Source organism: Moschus berezovskii, chromosome X (assembly GCF_049115385.1).
Source record: "Moschus berezovskii isolate FMDL1 chromosome X, NW_MosBer_1.0, whole genome shotgun sequence".
Lineage (NCBI taxonomy): Eukaryota > Metazoa > Chordata > Mammalia > Artiodactyla > Moschidae > Moschus > Moschus berezovskii.
In genome coordinates, this window is record NC_142488.1 from 113,925,292 (window position 1) to 113,947,632 (window position 22,341).

Consider the following 22,341-nt stretch of genomic DNA (forward strand, 5'->3'; position numbering starts at 1 on the left):
AATTATAAAATGGGTTCTAAATCGGTAATATCTGTTTGGCAGTGCTTCTGAATAATACTATCTCCCTGAAATGAAAGGGGAATGCTAAATTATCACTGTGATACTAAGAATCTATTAAATTATTATATAATATGAGTTCTAGCCCCAAATTTATTTCATTAGCACAAGAGAATCATTATTGAGCTCTTAAACCAAAAGAATAAAAACAAAGGTGAGAGATTAATGTAATTATATTCTTAGATTTCTTAAATCAAAGAAAAATATCTTATTTTGTTTTAATAATGATTTGTTTAATGGGTAAGAAAATGCTACTTAAACCTTCTTCTTAAGAAGTGTGTGCACTCGAGCACTTTGTGAGATGAAGTTTAGAGCTACTGCTTTGAAATGTTGTATGCATCTTCTCCAATAAATCGCTCAAAGTGGAGCACTTCAGCCCATTGTAGAGGTAAATGGATTGATTCTTTTGGGAGGAGAAATCTTGATTCTTAATTTACATCTGAGAACATCCAATTTGTTTTTAGGTAACTGATAAGTAAAAGATGTTTGTTGACTCACTGGGGGTTAGACCAGGGCTTGGCAGGAAACATGGAAGTTACAGGAAGGTACCTGAGGCACTTACTGATGGATTTTTACCATTGCTTCCCTACCCATAAATATTTTGCTTTCTCTCCTTCCTTCCTTCCTCCCTTTCTTTCTTCTTCCCTCCCTCTTTCTTCTCTCCTCTGCCTAGGGTTCACTCATCACTGATGGTACATGAGATGCCTTTAGATAGTGCACATACAAACTTTTTATTATAATGGTAAACATGTTTATTTACTATGCATTAGAAAACCATAAAACTAGCACATCAAAATCCAAATTTTCTGCATGGTGTTACTCCATACAGGGTTAGAGATTTAACAACAAAAGAAATCAATTTTTATCTGTCAAATGTATCAGGTAAACAATAGCATGCTGCTATAAACAGACACAGGAAAATCTGTTTAGGATGCATGCAGCTGTGGTGCTTCGTTGATGACTGAAGTTTGGGGAAGAGCATTGAACTAGAGGTCAGAACAGCAAGAGATAATCATTAGGACAAGGCTGGGGAGAAGAATGGTCAACTGGGTGCCTACCACAGATTTCAAAATTGTGCAACCATGGAAGGATGCCTACTACAGGAATAAGCAAAGTCCATTTCCTCAGAAAGAATGGAATATATAGTGTCATGTCAGTCTGGATGATGAAAACATGAATTTGTTTGCCATACTTTCAGCGGCCACTCCTCTTCCTCTAGTGACCTTCTTTCCATTTACAATGAGCCACGTGTTTCCATAAGCTCCTGTTCTCTATATCAAATTTCATGAGGTCAATACAATAGGAATTGTTACTGATCTCTGATAAAATATGAGATGCATGATCTCTTCTGTGGTTACCAGACTTTTTAAGCGGATAAAAATACCCCAAAGACACATATACATATAAACACACATCAAACTATAACGATTTAGACATCATTTAGACAATCAAAAATGGGTAAGTGGAGCTAAGAAGTTATTTCTTTTAAAGATGAGCCAGCTGAACAAAAGTTGAGGACACACACAAGGGAACAAGTTATTGTCTGAATTTTGGAGAAACAACTGTACAGAACCACTGCCTTCTTCTACAAATGCAAAGTCAAAAACACTCACAGTGCCTGCCTAAGCTTTCCGGAACCACCTGCCCCAGAGCTCCAAACATCCCCTTTGCTACCGGGTCCTATCTATCTGGTAAAGACTTCCATGTGCTTTTACATGGACCTTTCCAGGTAGCAATCCTAAAATGTGAAGAAGACTTGGATATTCTGTGACTGCTTCAAGTCAAAGTCAAGGTCACAGGTCAAGGTGTACATTTCAGAATGAACAACAGGATGCAAAAACTAACTTGTTAAGATCCCTGGAAGAAACAAAAGGTTTCAGAGCACAGGCCAGAGATGTGATCTGGTCAGGGCAGAAGTGGACATGCCAATAACAAAAGAGTAAGTAATTCTCTTACAAAATCTGTATCAGTTGGTGGTGTCATTTCTTTTTTTAAAAAATTTAATGGAGTATGGTTGCTCTACAGTGTTGTGTTAGTTTCTGCTATACAGCAAAGTGAATCAATTATACATAAACATGTATCTCCTCTTTTTTTAATTTCCTTCCAATTTAGGTCACCACAGAGCATAGAGTTCCCTGTGGTATCCAGTAGGTTCTCCTTAGTTGTCTATTTTATACATGAACATGAAAGTGTTAGTCACACAGTCATGTCTGACTCTTTGCAACCCCATGGACTGTTACCTGCCAGGCTCCTCTGTCCATGGAATTCTCCAGGCAAGAATTCTGGAGTGGGTAGCCCCTCCCTTCTCCAGGGGATCTTCCTGACCTAAGGATTGAACCTGGGTTTCTCGCATTACAGGCAGATTCTTTACCATCTGAGTCACCAGGGGAGCCCCTATTTTATACATGAAAGTAAAAGTGAAAGTGTTAGTCACTCAGTTGTGCCTGATGCTTTGCGATTCCATGGACTGCAGCCTACCAGGCTCCTCTGTCCATGGGATTTTCCAGGCAAGAGTACTGGAGTGGGTTGCCATTTCCTTCTCCAGGGGATCTTCCCGACCCAGGGGTCGAACCTGGGTCTTCTGCATTGTAGACAGATTCTTTACCATCTGAGCCACCAGGGAAGCCCAATTTTATACATAATAGTATATATATGTCAATCTCAATCTTCCGATTCATCCTACCCTCCCTTCCCCTCTTGGTGTTCAGATGTTTGTTCTCTATGTCTCTATTTCTGCTTTGCAAATAAGTTCATCTTATTGTTATTTCCTCTTCCAGAACTCTTTTTTATAGTGAAAATGTTTCTCTACTTTAGTACCAGAGGTAACCAGCATGTATACAATTTGTCAGTCAAGCAACGTCTCTTTCTTTCATGGCAAGGTCCTGGATCAGGATCCTTTCCACTGCATTCCCAGGCATGTTGAGTATTGTGATTTGTTCCATATATATCAATAATAGTATGCAGACCCCTAGACTAATCTAGGCACAACAGGGGGGACAAGCACTAAACCAGGAGCTCGGAGGAAGGTTTGAGTCCCAAGAACTGATCTGACTAGCCTGTGACAATGAAACCTCTTTGAACCTGGTTCATCTATAAAATGAACAAATAAACCAGATCAAGGTTCTCCAAAGTATATTTGTACGTGAGACGATTTTAGGTAGTATATAGCAAAACTTCTTAGACTGATTGGTTTTGCATCTATATTAAGTGTATATTAGAAAAAGATTCACTCTCCTGTCAATTATGTGAGGCTAAATTAGGTATTTAGGTTAAAAAACTTAGTCAACATAAGGAAAATATATGAGGTAAATAATAGTTCAGATGATCCACTTATATGGGAAAAAACTGTAAATGTGGTATGGTGGTTTAGTCGCTAAGTCATGTCTGATTCTTTGCGACCCCCTGGACTGTAGCCCACCATGCTTCTTTGTCCATGGGATTTCACAAGCAAGATTACTGGGGTGAGTTACCATTTCCTTCTCCAGAGGATCTTCCTGACCCAGGGATTGAACCCAGGTCTTCTGCATTGCAGGTGGATTTTTTACCAACTGAGCCACCAGGGAAGCCCCCAATGGTGGTATATTAGAGACTAAAATTTGAAAAACATGCCAAGGTGACTTCTAACTCCTCATTTCTTCCCTCCTAGAGGGTCTGTTTGGACCAGAGAAAGCCAGGAGTGAAAGTTTAGGCACAGCAGCTGGGTGGACACTGAGGATATAAGTGGGGGAGCACAACCAGTGCATCATTAGCCTTGGAATATCAAGTCACCAGGCAGACTTCAAGTCAGTCCAAGCGGGCAAAAGCCAAGAGAGGTGTTGAGTGCCCTTAGCTACAATCTAAACAGAGCTGCAGCTCTGAAGGATCCATCAAAACTATCTTAACAGTTCACACACACACACACCCCCCCACGCACAAACTGGATCTGGGTTGAGATGGTCCAACAACAGATATTCAGTACCCAGCCCACGAAATAAAACAAAAATCTCCAAGCATCTGTGAGATTGAGCATAGGAGGACTCATTGAGTCACCAGTTAACTCAACCTTAGACGACGCGACAGTTTCCTTGCCTAGGCTGAGACTGATCCCAGAGTTGGGGATAGTTGGGGGCTGTACAGGAGCAAGTAATGCAGTTTCAGTTGCAAGTGGTAAGGGGCTATGGGAGCAGGAGATCAAGTTAGCCATTGTGCCAGGGGAGAAAGGGGAAAGGAAACCTATCTGAGTTGCCACCCTGCTGTGCTACCTGTTTTATGTAGACTTTCTGTTTAACCTCTCCAGTGAGAAGAGCCTTCTTACCTACTCAATTCCCCAAGCTTTTTAGAGATTGGGAAATGGTCTCCAAAAAGACACATGATTTGTTCAGAGTCTCCCAGCAAATCCATTACCAAGCTAGGTTTCCAATCCACGTCGGTCAGACTCTTTACCAAGAGCACCTTGCTCTTCTCATTTTACCCATTCAAGCATCTCAGTGAGACAGAAGGACAGCCTCACGAAGGTCACAAAAGAACATTTGCAAAGACATACATGTATATGAATGATGTATAAACTATAAATTTATGAGGGTGAAGTAATCAGAAAGAAAAAGGCTGAAAAAAACAAAACAAGGACAGCATCTCTATCAGTCCCCCCGACACATTCATTTCTTATTCATTCTCTCTCCCTCCCTCCCTGCCTCCCCCCTTCTCTTTCCCTCTCTCTCACACACACAGTCCTCTCCCCTGCTTTCTCATCCCCCTCCTTTCTCTTGCTCTCTCTTCTCTCTTTCCTTCCCCATCTGCCCCATTCATATGATTAGTCTGCCAGGAAATAATGATGGGGATTATTAGACTATATCTAATTTTTCTAAAATTTTACTAAAACAAGCATTATTCAAAAAACTGAACCCCAAAGAGGAATCCAGGAGTAACCTAAGCTCGAACAAGTGAACGCTGCAGCTTACCAGATCTTGGGATGTACCTGAAACAGAGACGGGCCCACTTTGTTTAAAGAGAAAACAATTTTGAATGAGACTGAGTCATGCTGTTTTGCTTGCCACTAACAACTGTTCCCTTCTGCTCCCTTCCCCTCCCAGGCCTTCTTGTTCTGTTCTCTACTCTTTCCCTTCTTTTGTTCTTCCATTTCTAATGTTCTAAATAAAAAATTCAGATGTTCAAAGTCACGTGTTGTGATCGCTGACACCTCAGCAGATGGCATGTAAACACAGAGCTCATTCGGCTGGAGCCTGGCCTTGCAGGCAAGGGAGGTGGGCTTGAGCTCCCTCTGGTCCCCAGTGCCAGGAGCCTGGTCACCTACCCTGGGTACACAGGTGCTCTGGTGGTGCAGGATTGATGTTCTTCTCCAAATGGAGACAGGACACAGCAGAGTATCAAGGGAATGAGGAACCAGGACTGGGCAGGGGTCCAATGTCCTACTGTGCGTTTAGAAAGGCACAGGCAGTTGTCAGCTTGAAGTAGCCAACTTTGAAACTCTCATTTCCCCTGTCCAAAAACGCCTCCATTATAGTCATCCCTTCCTCCCCCTGAAATTAACAAGGAAAGATCACTTCCTACTCAATGTTCTAGCAAGATGCATTGATAGAATTCTATTTTCTCCCCCAGGCCCCCCACATCATATCCTCTAAAACAGTGTTTCTCAAACTATCTGTAAAGAAAGGCCAGATTTCCACCCAAATACTCATACAGTAAAAGCACAACAAAAATAAATGATTAAAAAACATGAAATAAACAAGACATATAAAATAATGCACAATTATTTAGTATTAGCTTCAACAGTCATATTACCCTGGCAAATTGTTATAAAGGCTTACACTCAATTTCTTTCCTTCTATCATCTCAGACTGGTAACAAACAGCAGACCAGCACCAGTCTACACATACTTGCAGAAGAAAAAAAAGAACAAATGAACCTTTGGACAATCCAATTTAAAAAGAGAGAGAGATCAGTGGCTATTTTTCCCACTAATTGCACTTATGTCAACTCATAATTATTTGTATACAAATAACTCCCACTGGACTAAAGTGTGAGGATAGGGACCAATTTTGATATGGCTCACCATTGTACCAACAGATAGCACTTAGGTTTCAAAGTATGTTTGTTGATTGGATTAGAGAATAAAACAGGGAGTGAACAATACAAGCAACCTGTAATCAAGTGCTAATTTATATGGTGTAATCTTTAACTCCATACATTACACCCTCTCAGGAGGATGCGTCTGCTTCTAGAAAAAGACTTGTGTCTCTCATTAGCAATCTGATAACTTGAGTCACCACAAGTACTATTCATTTCCCTATCAAAGCATCACCCAGATGAACAATTCAGATGGCACTAAAGGCACAGCCAGCCTTCGTCCAAATTGTGAGATAGATGCTTGTCCTTGGCAGCCTTCCACCCTTCATTCTACTGCTTTTATCTTTCCTATAGGCAAGCCACCTTTCTCATTTCTCACCCATAATCTACCATCAACTCAATGAAAGTCACCCAATTTATCTTGTCTCTGCTTTCCTCTCTGTACAAAATGTACCCTAACAATAACATTGCATAAAGGAAATCTTCACGTAATATCTTAAAATGAAGTACTCTAAAAGTAAGCCTTGAATATATTTATTTCCAAATCCTAATTATCTACACTACGAGAAGGAAAGTGAGTTGCAGTATTACATGAATAAATCAAGGGAGACAGGATAATACCAGAGTCATTTGAATCTTTGGAAGACTGAGTTGTCTGGCTGTTCTCAAATCAGGGACACTCTGTGTTTGAATGTCAGTTGTGGAACTAATGTCTTTGTAAAAGACCTTGGAGAATTAATCAAACATACCAATAGCTTACAAGCCCTGAATTAGGCACAGAGGTCATGGTTGGTTTTATACTGTTGGATTCAGGTGTGGGCAACAGTGCTCTAGCTCATAAAGATGTGATGTGATTGAGAAGCAATGCAACTGATGAAATATAGCAAAACTTAAAATCTAACTTCATATTTCCAACAAATCTTGCCTTTGTTGCACAGAGGCAAATAGTCAAGTGTACAGATACTTAGAACATAGGAAGTGAGAAATTAGAGTTTCAACTTGCCCTACCTGCGAGCAGGATTGCCTCCAACCATTCTTTACTTTCTCTCATCTCCTTTAATCTCTCCCTCTGCACATAATTTACTGGACCAACCAAAGGAAAGGAGACCACCATGGGAGTGAGCAAAAAACAAAAACAAGAAAATAAAATACAATTTCAACCAAACAGAATTGGTGAAATGCAAGGAGCACTAGAATTTGATATCTAGTCTAGACACAGAAAAATCTTTGAGTATCTGATCATCACATCTAGTTATAAAAATTCCTATGAAATAATAACATGGGCTCAACAGAAATTCCTCTTAGTACAGCAGGGGATTTGGAATCTTGCAGTCACTTAGCAATAAGGTTGTGGAGTTTATACATAAACGTATTACATGGAAAGCACAGGAAGATATGCGACAATGAAGGAGGACAGGAGCCCATAAGCAGTTGGGGCATGCAAGAGCCTATGCAATAGCTAGCAAAAGAAGGGCGCAACTGGCCTTACTAACTGGTAGAGAATACAGAGGCAACTTTAAGATGTTTCTTCATCATTATTTTATTAACTGAAATGGTTCTTGAAGAGTGAAACATCAGTAGACACCCAGAGCTCTAAATGATGAAATGATGACCCTTTGTAGACAAAGGAAACAAAAATGCAAAGCTTTAGAAGGGCGTGACGTGGCTAGACTGTGAGAGCATGAGGCCTGTTGAAGGAAAGGGTGTAGATAAGGCCAAGAGAACTAAAGATAACAGGTAATGGAAATCCTTGAAGGTCAAGTCAGCATATTCAGCAGTTAACATGTCTGTAGAAAGTAGGAAGTCCTTGCAGTGATTTGAAGAAAGGAATATTATGCTCTAATGGGTGTTTTAGGAAGATAAATTTATTATGCAAAGAATAAACTGGAAAAGTAAAGAACTGGAGCACCAGCTAGGAAGCCAAGACAATGATCTAGGCCAGTGGCTCTTAAACCTACTTGTGCTTCATTCATCTGTTGAGTTTATTAAAAAAAAAAAAATACAGGTGGTTGGGCCCCATACCCAGTGACCCAAATGGCCTAAAGTGCCACTAATTTAAAGAAAAGATACAGGAAAAGGTTTTAAGGGAATATAACAATTTTTCTTTGGGCACATTCTTTTTAATATGCACTTGGAATAAGGAAGTTAATATAGTGGGTAGACAGAAAAAGGGGTTCTACAGTATAAGAAAGGTTCTAATTGGAAATTCATTGGTATCTCATTCAGCATGAATGAGATATTCAACTTGAACATTCAATTCAACTTGAACATTCCAAAAGAAAACAAAATGAGTTATCCTTTTCCACAAAAAATATCAAAGAAATCTATTGGAACACATTTTGTCTTTGGTAAAAATATATTATTTTAAGATATATAATTTTTAATAGCAGGTAAAGTTCAGTGAGGAAAACAGAATTCATGGTATAAAAATTGCATTTGAAGTCAGAAGCCTGGCATGCTACAGCCCATGGGGTCGCAAAGAGTCAGACACAACTAAGCGACCAAACTGAACTGACATTTAAATGCATGTATTAAATAAGAAAATACACGTTTTCTGCCCTTTTTAAAGCAGTTGCTATTGGAAGACGTACTTGGGACAAGCACTTAAAGCCTGAAACAAATGTGAAAACAAACTAAAAAGGCTTAAAGAACTTTAAATGTTAATTTTGTTCTGAACCAAAGATATGAGTTAAAAAGTAAAAACTTGTAAACTTACTTATCACATATTTAGATTTGTAATCAAACACGCTTTTTCTAAAGACAAGGATTTTGTGAGAATAAAAAAAATCCATCTGTATTCACATGTATTGCTATCTGGTCACTGCATTACTTCTGCTCACAGCAGGACTCAGGGGACAGGGTTGGAAAAGCAGGATAAACAGGAAGCTGGGCCTGTGGTGCTGGAAGAAGCCTGAGTGGGGGTAGTTAGCATGTGTGGGGAGGCCTCAGGAAACTGCTCAGACATGGTTGACTGAGAAAACTGTCTTACCCATTGGTGTTTCTCTCAGGGAGGAGTGAGGATGGAACTTTCTGGAAAAGGTCACATGATAAAGATCAACGAATAAGAAGCAGCTCAGAAGTGGAGTCTTAGGTAGCTGGCTGTAAGAATAATTCGACAGCTAGTAGGATGCATACTTTATTACTCCCTAACCTTTGCAATCCCGTCTTTTTCCTCTTTCACTTCTTGGCTTTGAGTGTTGAAAGCCTAACTCCTTCATTTGATTTTTACAGAAGCTTTAGGCAACTAGGGATTCTAATTTCCCAACATAGCTGATTATGGGTGACCATCCCCAAATACTGGACATGGGGGATTAGGAGGCATAAAACATCTCCTTTTAGCCTGAAGCGCTCTCCTAAAATATCTGTCTCTACATATTACCCCTGCTCCTTCTTTATTTTCCATTTTTACCTAATGGCTTTTGGGTGATAAAATCTATGTGCAATCTGACGAAAGCTTCAGGGAGGCCAGACAGAGACTTCAATTCTCAAAAGAACAAACGGAATGGCAAAGTCCCTCTTGTAGATCACAAAGTGAGAGGAAAAAAAACTGGCCAGGAAACTAATCATTCAGCCAGAGGTGTCCATTCAATATCCATTTTCACACTCCTTACTCCTGCAATGCAGGAAACACAGATTCAGTCCCTGGATAGGGAAGATCCCCTGGAGGATGGCATGGCAACCCACTCCAGTATTCTTGCCTGGAAAATCCCGTGGACAGAGGAGCCTGGCGGACTACAGTCCATGGAGTCACAAAGAGCTGGAGACGACTGAGCATCAAAGCAACTGTTAGAGATTGGTGCTGGATGGCTAAACCTGTTACAATCAGTTCTTTAATAAGGTTTATGGAGGTCAGGGAATCAAAATTCCCCAAAGTATAGAGTTTGGGTGAAAAACATCAACTGAAGATCACCAAAAGATAATAATAATAAAAACAAAACCAGACCAGGAAGCACTGACTTCTAATACCTCCCACCCTATCACTCTCCCCGCTTTCTCCTTTTTCTCTGCTACTGGATCTCTGGCAGTCAGACTAGTTTCCACCCCCCACCCCCACTTTGGCAGAATCTAATCTATGAGGAAATTTTTTTTTTAATTGGAGGATGTTGTGTTGGTTTCTGCTGTACATCAACGTAAATCAACCATAAGTATACATATGTTCCCTCCCTCTTGAGTCTCCCACCACGCACACCCCACCCCTCTAGGTCATCACAGAGCACCGGGCTGAGCTCCTTGTGATATACAGCAGCTTCCCACTATCTATTTTACACATGGTAGTGTATATTTGTCAAAGCTACTCTCTCAACTTGTCTCACCCTCTCCTTACCCTCTGTGTCCACATGCCCATTCGCTACTTCCACATCTTTATTCCTGCCCTGCAAATAGGTTCATCAGTGTGGTCAGACCATTTCTAACTTCCATCATCCTGCCACTATGTCCCCTCTATCACCATAATTTTATTGCCCTTCTCAGACACTCTGGCTGTTGTTTGGCCTTTTGTCTGTGTTATTGCCTGTGTTTAGGTTGGTTTCAAGGATTCACAGCTTTAACTTTACCACTTTGACTGCTGTGGGTGTCTTGCAAAATGAAAATTATTACAAAAGGAGTTCCTGGAACCAGATACCTCCAGCCATGGATCTAGATCCTCAGTCATAAAATAACTGTGATTCTCAGTTTATGCCTTTTACACGATTTTAAGAAATATTCTCATACTCGCTAAATGTTTTGTGGTCGCCTCTCCCCGATCCGTGTCATTGGTGAGCCTATGGGGAAAATCAGGCCTCTGTTTACAATCCTACAATCCTCATAGACTGGATTCTCACAATAGAATGTACTAGAGAACAGACTTGTGGTTGCTGGGTGATGGGGGGAAGGGATGAATTGGGAGTATGGGAACAGCAGATGCAAACTGTTATATATAGAATGGATAAACAACAAGGTCCTACCTTTTAGCACAGGGAACTATATTCAATATCCTATGCTAAACTATAATGGAAAAGAATAGGAAAAAGTATATATATATATATATACACACACACACACATATATATATATGAAAGTGAAAGTGAAGTCACTCAGTCGTGTCCGACTCTTTGTGACCCCATGGACTGTAGCCTGCCAGGCTCCTCCACCCATGGGATTTTCCAGGCAAGAATACTGGAGTGGGTTGCCATTTCCTTCTCCAATATATGCACACACACACAGGTGAGTCACTTTGCTGTACAGAAGAAATTAACACAACACTGTAAATCAACTATACTTCAGTTAAAATTTTTAAATAATCATAAAAAACAATAGACTGTAGCAATTTGTGAAGGAAACAGTATCTGCATTAACAAATTGAATACAGATGGAAGGACATGACTGAGCAACTGAGCACAGGAAGGCGGTCCTTCTGTGGAAACCTAGCACATAGCTAGAACTTGAACCTCAACTTGAAATTTCTATAACTGCCTTTCATCTTTTATTTTCCCCTTTATCATCCAGATGGTTGAAGGTCATTTCTGTTGCATTAGGGTCTGCTTAGAGTTTTAGACAGATATAGTCTCATCTCATAGTCTCTATGTATGGATGAATAAGATGTCTTAAAATAATCACACAGGTTGAGAAAGTGAACCAGGAGCCAGCCAACTACTCCCCTGAATCAGGACATTTCTCCTAACTTCCCCTATCATACCAGAATACTCCTTGCCACCATCATTTTTTTTCCCCTGTTTTATATACCCTGCATGGTTTGTTTTCGTTTTGTTTCAGTGTCTTTACATGGCTTTCAGGGATACACAGCCTCAGTATAAACACCATGAGGGGGTAGGACCAGCTCAACAACTAAAATCTAGCAGCATATTCTAGGAAAATGCAGTGTCTTAAATTTAGATAGCAGAGAAGACCAGTAGCCTGGCACCTCTTACTTTATAGCCAGAATCCATCTCTTATTAATACACTATCGGTTTCTACCACTCCTCTTTCTTTTTTCCTACCTCCTTATTGTATGTTTGCTGGTCACCTTTGTTGCATTAGCTATTTCACTGAAGCTGTGGGTAGCCTTAAGCCCCAATTCTCAACTATGGTTTTACATGATAATAGTTTCTAGAAACTTTTTCTAGAAATAAACAATGGGATAGATATTGGAGGTGGACCAGGAACCAGCATAATCTCCCTTCTTAGCCATCTTGTCTCTCCTAACTTCCATCTTTCTTCCACTGACTCTCCCCTTTACCATCCATGTTTGTTGATCATTTATTTTGTGTTAATGTCTTTTGAGAGGTTTTAAGAGAGTCAGTCTCAACTTTCCCACCTTGAAGACTGTGATTCACCAGCCTAAGGAGATCTAACCAGAGGTTATGAATGGGTGAAATGCTTAAAATAATGGGATAATCTCTTGAATCCAAATGTTATTATTATAATCTTTCCATTTCTGTGTCTTTGGTTTCTATTTGCTTTGTCAATAATTGAGAAAGATATGTTACATCTCCAGTTTGATTTTTAAAACTAAATTTAGTACTATTGGTTTCAGTCATGTCCGACTCTTTGCAACCCCATGGACTATACAGTTCATGGAATTCTCCAGGCCAGAATACTGGAGTGGGTAGCCTTTCCCTTCTCCAGGGGACCTTTCCCAACACAGGTTTCCCACATTGCAGGCAGATTCCTTACCAGCTGAGCTACAAGGGAAGCCCAAGAATACTGGAGTGGGTAGCCTATCCCTTCTCCAGCGGATCTTCCTGACCCAGGAATCGAACCAGGGTCTCCTGCATCAGGTGGATTCTTTACCAACTGAGCTACCAGGGAAGACCTTGGTTTTAAATATAATAATAATAATAATGGGATAGGAGAAGTAGGAGCAGGAGAGCTAGCCCCTGCCCCTCAGTCCATACTTCTCTCCTAACATCCATCTTCGTGCACTTACCCCAACTCTTTCATTGATTCCATTTCCTTTCTGGATGTTGTATCATCACCTCTGCTGTGTGTCTTTACATTGGTTTAGGGGGATCTTCAGCCTGCCTTTAGCATTACAAGTGTCATAACCATAAAAATCCAAAGATTATTATGGGATGCTGCAATGCCTTCAAATGGGAAAGGAGCAGAAAGACCAGAATCCAACCAAAACTTCACTTTAAACAGACCCTCTCTCTGAATTGCCATCAGCCTTCTCTCTCTTTCCTCCTTTCCCCTCCTCTGTGTTAGATGTCAGCTCTGCTGCATTAGTGTATGTCTGAAGAGGCTATAGAAAGAATCAAGCTTTAATTTTTACAATCCTGTGGACTGTCAGTGGCATTTGAATCATGTAATTTAACAATAGTTGATACCAAAAGAAAATTCTTTAAAAAAAAGTGTTAGAAGGACGATCAAGCATCAATCAACTCCTGCCTTTAGCCAGAACAGCTTTTTTTATCCCCTTCTCTACCATTTGCCTGATTTCTCTTTTTCCCTTTTATGTCCTTGATAATTGTTGGTTAGCTCTGCTGCATTTGTGTTTTTTTCAGAGGGATTAGGGCAAATCCAGCCTTGATTATCTCAACCTTGAGAACTGTGACTCACTGCATCTAAATGCTGGGCACCGGGGCAACATTCAAGCTGTAGAATCTGATAAGAGATCACAGACAAACTGTGCACAAATAGGACAAAGGCAGAGCCAGGACCAGGAGCCAGCCTACTTTTGCCCTTTAGCAGCGAGATCTCTCCTTTCATCTTCCTAAAAGTCTATTACCTCCTTTCTTTTGTTTGTTTTTTGTATGATTTTGTTTTGTTCTTGGCCACACTGTGCAGCTTGCGGGATCTTAGTTCCTCGACCAGGGATCAAATCCGTGTCCCCTTGCAGTGGAAGCACAGAGTATTAACCACTGGACCACCAGGGGAAGTCCCTCTCCTTTCTTTTTCCACCACACTTCTCTCTCCGTTTTGTCCATGGGGCTATGTTAGGCTTTCTGCCCTTGTGGATGGGTAAGCCCTCAGAGCAGTTGACAAGAGCTAATGTTGTGGAGGTCTTGCCAGACAAACAAGTCATTTGAGGTGACCTTCCCCTGGGTTTATTTGTGCTGCTGAGGACGCATTCCAGGCTATTCCAGTCTGAGAAGTGCCAGAACGTAATCCCAGCTCTGTGTGTCATAAAACATGAGTTGACTGAGAAACTTCTAGGTCCTCAGCGATATGGTTGCTGTGAGGTAGAAGCATGAGTGCAGAGTGTTCTTATGGAGATACTTCTAAATTACAGTATGTTTAATAGGGAGGAAGACAGCCAAGCGGGAATACATTGGGCCTGTGTGGCAAAGCAAAGCCTTCTGGAAGTAAGTGGAGGTAATCGGTGAGGTAAATTTGAGTTGGACCCCTCCTTTTAGTGTTTCTGCTGAGAAAAAGATAGTGAGGTAAAATGTTTCTGGGGGTGCTGTGGTGAGTAACCAGACTGAAGTGCTGCCTCTTATGCCTTAAGGCAGATGTGAGATTTCTGGGATCCTTTCTCTCGCCCTCCCTGTTTTTAATCCTGTGTTGCCATTTTAACATGCTATGGTGTGAAGGAAATGGAAATGTGAGGCTTATCCAAAGCATAAATGGCACAGAAAATACTATTTCCTAGGGCATATTATGGCCATTGACCCTGGGGACCAAGATGGTGGCAGAATCTTTCTCAACTTTTTTCTTTCAAAGAAAGGGGCTCCCTCTTTCAGGCCAACACCAGAGAGCCCCCACCAGCAGACAGATGGACAGTTGCTCAATGCTCTTGTGTAATACTTTTTAACTGGCAAATATGGTTTGGTACAGCAAATGACTTAAAGCCATTTGTTGAAGTTTTGTCCTCAGCTCTCTATTTGTATGTATGTTTAGGGGGTGAGAGTTGGGAGTTGGATAATAGTTAGGCTTAAGCCCCATCTGGAGCCTCTGCAAGCCTTTACACACAAGCAAACCTTTCTGCTGATTGTTGTGCTAAGGAGAACAAATGGGAGAAATCATTGAGTCTTTGTTTATTTCAGGAAGGAGACCTTTGGGAGAAAACTCATCCTAACAAGTTAATGTTCATTTTAAAAACATCTTCTGATCATTGGAAAGGAGGAATAGTTCTCAGTGATGCAAACTCTTTGGCTCATATCCCACATATGAAAGGAAGAGGAATGGGGTGAAGAGTAATAACTGAAAACGCTGCTTCACTAAAATATTTTCTACGACTGCCTTGTTGCCCAAATTGAAGAAACATAGAATTAAAAGAAGCAGGCTTCAGAATGGTAACTAGAGAGGCATACAAGAGCGGGGCTTCTGGGTATTGGTTACATTCATGCGTTCAGGTTGTGAAAATTCATCAGCCTATACTTAAAGATGTGTGCACTTTTCTATATGATTATTATACTTCAATGAAAACTTAGAATGCAGAAAAAGAAAACTTTGAGAACTAGCAGGGATTTAAGTAATATAGTGTATGCATTTCGGAGAAGGCGATGGCACCCCACTCCAGAACTCTTGCCTGGAAAATCCCATGGATGGAGGAGCCTGGTGGGCTGCAGTCCATGGGGTCGCTAAGAGTCGGACACGACTGAGCAACTTAACTTTGACTTTTCTCTTTCATGCATTGGAGAAGGAAGTGGCAACCCACTCCAGTGTTCTTGCCTGGAGAATCCCAGGGACGAGCGAGCCTCGTGGGCTGCCGTCTATGGGGTCACACAGAGTCGGACACGACTGAAGCGACTTAGCAGCAGTAGCAGTAGTAGTGTATGCATTTATCAACCCATTGAGTGGTATATTTAAGATTTGTGCATTTTATTGGATGTAAATTTTATCAAAAGAAAGAAAGAAAGGGGGGTTTCCGTGGTTGTTCAGTGGTTAAGACTTTGCCTTACAATACAGGGGATGCGGGTTCAGTCCCTGATTGGGAAACTAAGATCTCACATGCGTTGGGCCCAAAAAAACCAAAATGTAAAAAACGAAAGCAATATTGTAACAAATTCAATAAAGACTTTAAAAAGAAAGCCTTTAAAAAAAAGAAGCAGCAGAAGAAGGAAGGAAAGGAAGGATGAAAACTTCAAGCACTGAACTCTAGTTAATGACCTACATGCTGAAGTCTTTGGTATGAAGTATTCTAACATCTGCAACTTTCTTTGAAAAGCATCCAAAAAATGAAATGGATTGATGGATGGATAGAAAAATGTTAATTGTGAAATCTGAAATGACTACTTCATTTTCACTGTATAATTCTTTCAACTTTATTTTTGAAACAATTTTAAAATTTATTTATGAATATAAATATTGTCTCCAACCCACTGAGGACCTAAGGGCATCAAAAGCAACTAGCAAGAGACAGTTATCGAGCAGAAATAGCAGGAACTCCTGGGAGGGGTGTCTCAGAAAATAGCAATGCCCAGTGGAACTGGTGATACCCAGGTGAAGATGGCATGATAGGAACATGAAGAGATTCCTTCAGGAGGCTTAGGTGGCAGAGGCAACAGACAGAAACCAGAACAAAAGAAGAAGAAAATGGTGGATGCTATGAAGTAGATGTCAAAACTCATTCATGGACTCATGTGAGACATACCCTGGGGTTTGTACCATCACATACAACCAAGCTGTCAGTTTCACTCTTTGGCATTTTTGTAAATTGCAAATGTTGAAATTACTCATCATTCAAATCTGAAAAGCAATCTGCTATATTTGGCATGTTAGCTAGGACCAACTTTTTCAACAGTTTCTAGTTAGATGAATCATTGTATTTGTATTCATTGAAGAAAGATTTAAAAATATAGGTAAATGAAAGAAATAAAAACATTCACTTAAAATTGACTCTGATGTTTGTCCTTTCAGTGCTACACTAAATAAAATCATGGGCACTAAAATGGAAGGATGTATATTTTCTCCATCATGCCTGTAGTTTCAGAGTGCCTAAGAATTAGTCTGTATCAGGGTTTGTTTGTTTGTTGCGATTTTGGTTTTTGTTGAGATATAATTGACATGTAACCAATGTGTCCAGGGTTTTTTTGATTGCTAAAGAAGGATCTTGGGAAAGGAACTTTCATTTCCTCCTTAGCATTGTAACAGATACAACGAGTAAGAATGCATGACCTCTCACAATCACAGTTCTCTTTCAATCTCTTTCTAGGGTTTTACTGATATTTTGCTAGAAAGAGTCATGCATGGGGGAGCCAACATTACAGGATTCCAGATTGTCAACAACGAAAACCCTATGGTTCAGCAGTTCATTCAGCGCTGGGTGAGGCTGGATGAAAGGGAATTTCCCGAAGCCAAGAATGCACCACTAAAGGTAATGTTCCACAGCATGTAGAAACCTTGGGCCAGCTTTCCAGAGGATCTTAGTATGCCTTTATATATTTATGGTCATCCAGTGATCAACTGGTTGTCCCTCAGAAGTGTTTCAAGGATGCTAAAACACAATTGCAGGTGATGCTCCTGCCTTTGAAAACTAAATTCACAAATAAAGAAGCTATCGAGAAGGCGGTCTTTACAACCCGGTGTTTGGAAATGGTAACTTAATTTTTTAATGAATTTCATTTTTAATGTGCTTATAACTTACAATTTTACAAGAACCTAAATTGGACAAAGGGTGGGGGCAGTGGGAATAGGTAAGGAAAATTGATAGTCTGAAATGGAAAATTAGATTTTACATTATTGATGTGATTGCTTTGTGTTAATAAGTTTCATGAATCTCAGAACACCCAAGTGAATTAGGTTCTAATACAGAGTATGTGTCGCCTATGCATATATTGAATGGAAATGTTTTCCTGCCTACAAAAGTATCTTTAAATAATTAGATTACCTAAGTTGCTCGTTTTCATGAAATCAAGATAAGAACATTAAAAGCAGAAAGTTATGCTTAAAGTGCACATTTTTCATTCGTGTTCCCCTATGGCTAGAAATCCTATTATTTTAAAATCAGGAATTAAAACAGATAAATGGGGGGAAATTATTCATGTTACACAAAGGATCTTTCCACTGAATTTTAAGTAACCCATTCCCTTAGTGCATTGATTTAAGTATGAAACAGACTTTAAATTCTTCCTTCCTGATAGAGTGAACACATGTATGTACCATGACTGTGGAATCCTTGTGATCTAGATGAGGAATCAAAGTAGAGCCAAGGTTCAAGGCTCTTCCCTAAAAAAGGAAAGGGGAGGGGACATTTCCTTTCTTATGGTTTCGAGATGCTCATCCTCACATCTTTCCTCCCTGGGAAGAATACAGTAAAGAGGAACAATGGGCACATAGACAGAAAAGAGATACATTCTGAATCACCCATGCAGGACCACCCTGTATGGGTCACAGCGACATAATACAAGTGCGACCTTACCTTGTGCAATTGATATATTCTAAAAAAGTTGTAAGCTATAATTTAAGACACGCAGTAGTTAAGTGGTCCTCTGTGGCTGTAGTGATTACATCATCAGTTCAGTTCAGTTCAGTTGCTCAGTCGTGTCCGACTCTTTGCGACCCCATGAATCACAGCACGCCAGGCCTCCCTGTCCATCACCAACTCCCGGAGTCCACCCAAACTCACGTCCATCGAGTCGGTGATGCCATCCAGCCATCTCATTCTCCGTCGTCCCCGTCTCCTCCCACCCCGAATTCTTCCTAGCATCAGACTCTTTTCCAGTGAGTCAACTCGATGCATGAGGTGGCCAAAGTATTGGAGTTTCAGCTTTAGCATCAGTCCTTCCAATGAACACCCAGGATTGATCTCCTTTAGAATGGACTGGTTGGATCTCCTTGCAGTCCAAGGGACTCTCAAGAGTCTTCTCCAGCACCACTGTTCAAAAGCATCAATTCTTCGGCGATCAGCTTTCTTCACAGTCCAACTCTCACATCCATACATGACCACGGGAAAAACCATAGCCTTGACTAGATGGACCTTGGTTGGCAAAGTAATGTCTCTGCTTTTTAATCATATATGCCAGATTTTTCCTGTGGCCTCATATATTTCAGTAAATATGGCCACAATTCCTATGATGAATCATTTGTAGTCAAATCTTTTTTAAGATGGTGACTTTATTATTTATTGAGGTATGACTGACATGTGGCATTGTATTAGTTTTAAGTACACAACATAATGATTTGATATATGTATATATTGCAAAAGGATCACCACAATAAGTTAACATTACCACCACAGTTACAGTTTTTTCTCATGATGAGAACTTTTAAAATCTATTCTCCTCACAACTTTCAAAAATATTTACAAAGCAATATCATTAACTATAGTCACCATGATATACGTTACAGTCCCAGAACTTATCAATCTTATAACTGGAAGTTTATACCTTTTGACCATCTTCATTCATTTTTCCCTGTTCCCCAACCCTCACCTCTGGCAACCACTGTTCTGTTCTCTGTTTCTAATGAGTTCATTTTTTGGGAGGATCCACACTGGAAAAGACTCTGATGCTGGGAAGAATTGGGGGCGGGAGGAGAAGGGGACGACAGAGAATGAGATGGCTGGATGGCATCACTGAGTCAATGGACATGAGTTTGAGTGAACTCTGGGAGTTGGTGATGGACAGGGAGGCCTGGCATGCTGTGATTCATGGGGTCACAAAGAGTCAGACACGACTGAGCGACTGAACTGAACTGAACTGAACATATAAGTGAGATCATACAGTATTTGTCTTTCTCTGTCTGACTTATTTCACTTAGCATAATGCCATCTGCCTATCAAAAGTTGCAGGATTTCTTTCTTTTGATGGATTACTAATACTGCATTGTGTTCTCTGCATGCATGTATATTTTTACTGAAATATAGTTGACGTATGAGTATATGTGTGTATGGTATGTATCACTTTCTTTCCTTATCCATTCATCACTTGATGATTTGATGAACAGGGGTTTGTTCCATGTGCTCATTATTGTAAATACTGCTGCAGTGAACATGGGGCATGTGGCTATTTCTCTGAGACAGTGATTTTATTTCCTTCAGATGTATGCCCAAGAGTGGAATTGCTAGATGATATGGCAGTTCTATTTTGAATTTTTTGAGGAACCTCCATATTGTTTTCCACAGTGACTAAGTCTGTTACATTCCTGTCAGCAGTGCATGAGGGTTCCCTTTTCTTCACATCCTCACCAGTGCTTACTGTTGTCTTTTTGACAATAGCCATTTTCATAGGTGTGAGGTAATATCTCCCTATGGTTTTGATTTGCATTTCTTTAATGAGTTAAATCTTTTTATGGGCTAAATCTGCCCATACATCTAGGTGAGCTTATACAAACATATTTTCATACAACTGCCAATCCACTGTTTTGCCATCCTTAGATTTAGCAGGCAATAGGTAGAGGGAAACAATTCATTTAGTCAATATTTTAGGGGTATCTACAATGTGTCAGACACTATGTTAGGCACAAAAAAAAATGGACAAGAGTAAAAGTCTGAAAAGGGTACTAAAGAGTCATTTATGCCTGTTTAGAAGCAGTAGAAGTTGTACAAAAGTGAAAGAAGACAATCTCAGCTCTGGATTATCCATTGGTAACTCATAATATGTATGATGAAAAATTCTCAGAATTTACTGAGAGAACTATTCAGGTTTATAAGTAAAACCCTTCAAATAACTTAGGAAAATGTAATATTTCAATAGATGGTTACAACTTTCAGATTACTTAGACTTGTAATACCCATTATGGAACCTTGCTCTATATCAATCAGACAAATAGTCTGCTTCAGACCATGATGGACAATATTTTTGATTAGGAAATAAAACTGTCTAGAAATTAAAATTCTGATGCTTAATTTAGTCTATATTTTTTGAACATTTCCTTTGGGGGCTTTTTTTAGATACTCACACATTAGTAAGTAGAAGCTGAAAAAGTAGAAAATTAAATAGCTATTTTGGCATGGCTTGGAGCGGACTATAGTAAGATTGCTGACAATTTTTGCAGTGAAAATTTTTGCTGGGAAAAAAATCACTGCCATGTTGGCATGTGTATGTAGTGTGCAGATTGTCATGAAAGAACATATGTCCCTTGTTACTGTCATAATTGATATAAGAAAAGTAACATGAGAAAAGTCAGAAAAGTTAGTTGATAGTTGTAAAGACGACAATGTATTCACTCACAATTGTATAGGGACATACTAGAAAGAGAGACAATTCCCTCTAGGGCATTTTTAGCTTCATTTTTTTTTTTAATCAAGAGTTCTATATTCTACCAGTATTTGTCACCTCTGCAAAACAGGGGCCAGCTTATTTTAATCATACTTTGTTGATTCATTTAATGAAAAGGCATCCACCATGTCAACTGCAGATAATCAAATCCCTTGTGTTAAATGACTGGCCTCATCCTTAGTAGAGCATATCAGTACAGTTTATCCAAGGAATAGACAGTAACTATTCTTGAAACTGTTCTTGCTTGGAAAAGGTAGCATCATGAAACATTGCCTATGAATTATCAACGTTATCAGATTTAAAACTCAATAACAATTATAATTTTATACCATCGAAAACCAACTTTAGATTTCGCTAACCCCTCTCCACCGCCTCCCCCAGAAAACAAAAACTGATTTATTGCTGGCCAGAAGTCCTAGTTCACCAGAAACATGGTCCAGACAGAAATGATTAATGTTTCCCTCCAAATTAATTTCAAGCTGTCTAACTTAGCTATTTCTATTTTCCCATAAGTAAACACCAGATCTGAATTTTCTATTAGAAACAGCAATAACCCAACCTTGCTGTAGGATATGCTATTTCCCCTCCAATCTACATATGCCATCCTTTAACTTCCCACATATTTCACTCTCTATAAAGGATCTGGCCTTTTTAGTAGTCATTCACTCAATACAAACCACAGCATTGAGAACAAGAGAGCGATTCCCTTGAGCCATTTGATCTTAATAATCTTAACCTGTGTGCACATGAGGTAAGCTGCATCATTCTAGAATGGATCAAAGTCAGGCTTGCCCAGAGATCCATTGATTCAAATAATTAAGAGGGTGAGTTCATAGAACAAGAGTTGGAAATGAATGAAAATAAGGAATAAGGCAAGTTTGGAGAGCCTTGTTTGTCATGATATCTTGTTTTCCATACGTCCATTTCAGTACACATCTGCACTGACGCACGATGCAATACTGGTCATAGCAGAAGCTTTCCGCTACCTGAGGAGGCAGCGAGTGGACGTGTCCCGGAGAGGCAGTGCTGGAGACTGCTTAGCAAACCCTGCTGTGCCCTGGAGTCAAGGAATTGATATTGAGAGAGCTCTGAAAATGGTAATGCTCACAATGGGTAATTGGGATGGGGGTACCTTAAGTGA

At 40.0% G+C, this 22,341-nt stretch overlaps 1 protein-coding gene across 3 annotated transcripts in view; it reads left to right on the plus strand.

Annotated features, from left to right (window-relative positions):
• Positions 1-22,341, plus strand: part of GRIA3 (glutamate ionotropic receptor AMPA type subunit 3) — a 314,305-nt gene that overhangs the window by 198,624 nt on the left and 93,340 nt on the right. For all 3 annotated transcript variants that reach the window (XM_055437923.2, XM_088834231.1, XM_055437921.2), the window contains 2 exons: positions 17,195-17,356; positions 22,130-22,297. In XM_055437923.2, coding sequence (XP_055293898.1) covers positions 17,195-17,356; positions 22,130-22,297 — 330 coding nt within the window. The remainder of the gene's footprint in view (positions 1-17,194; positions 17,357-22,129; positions 22,298-22,341) is intronic.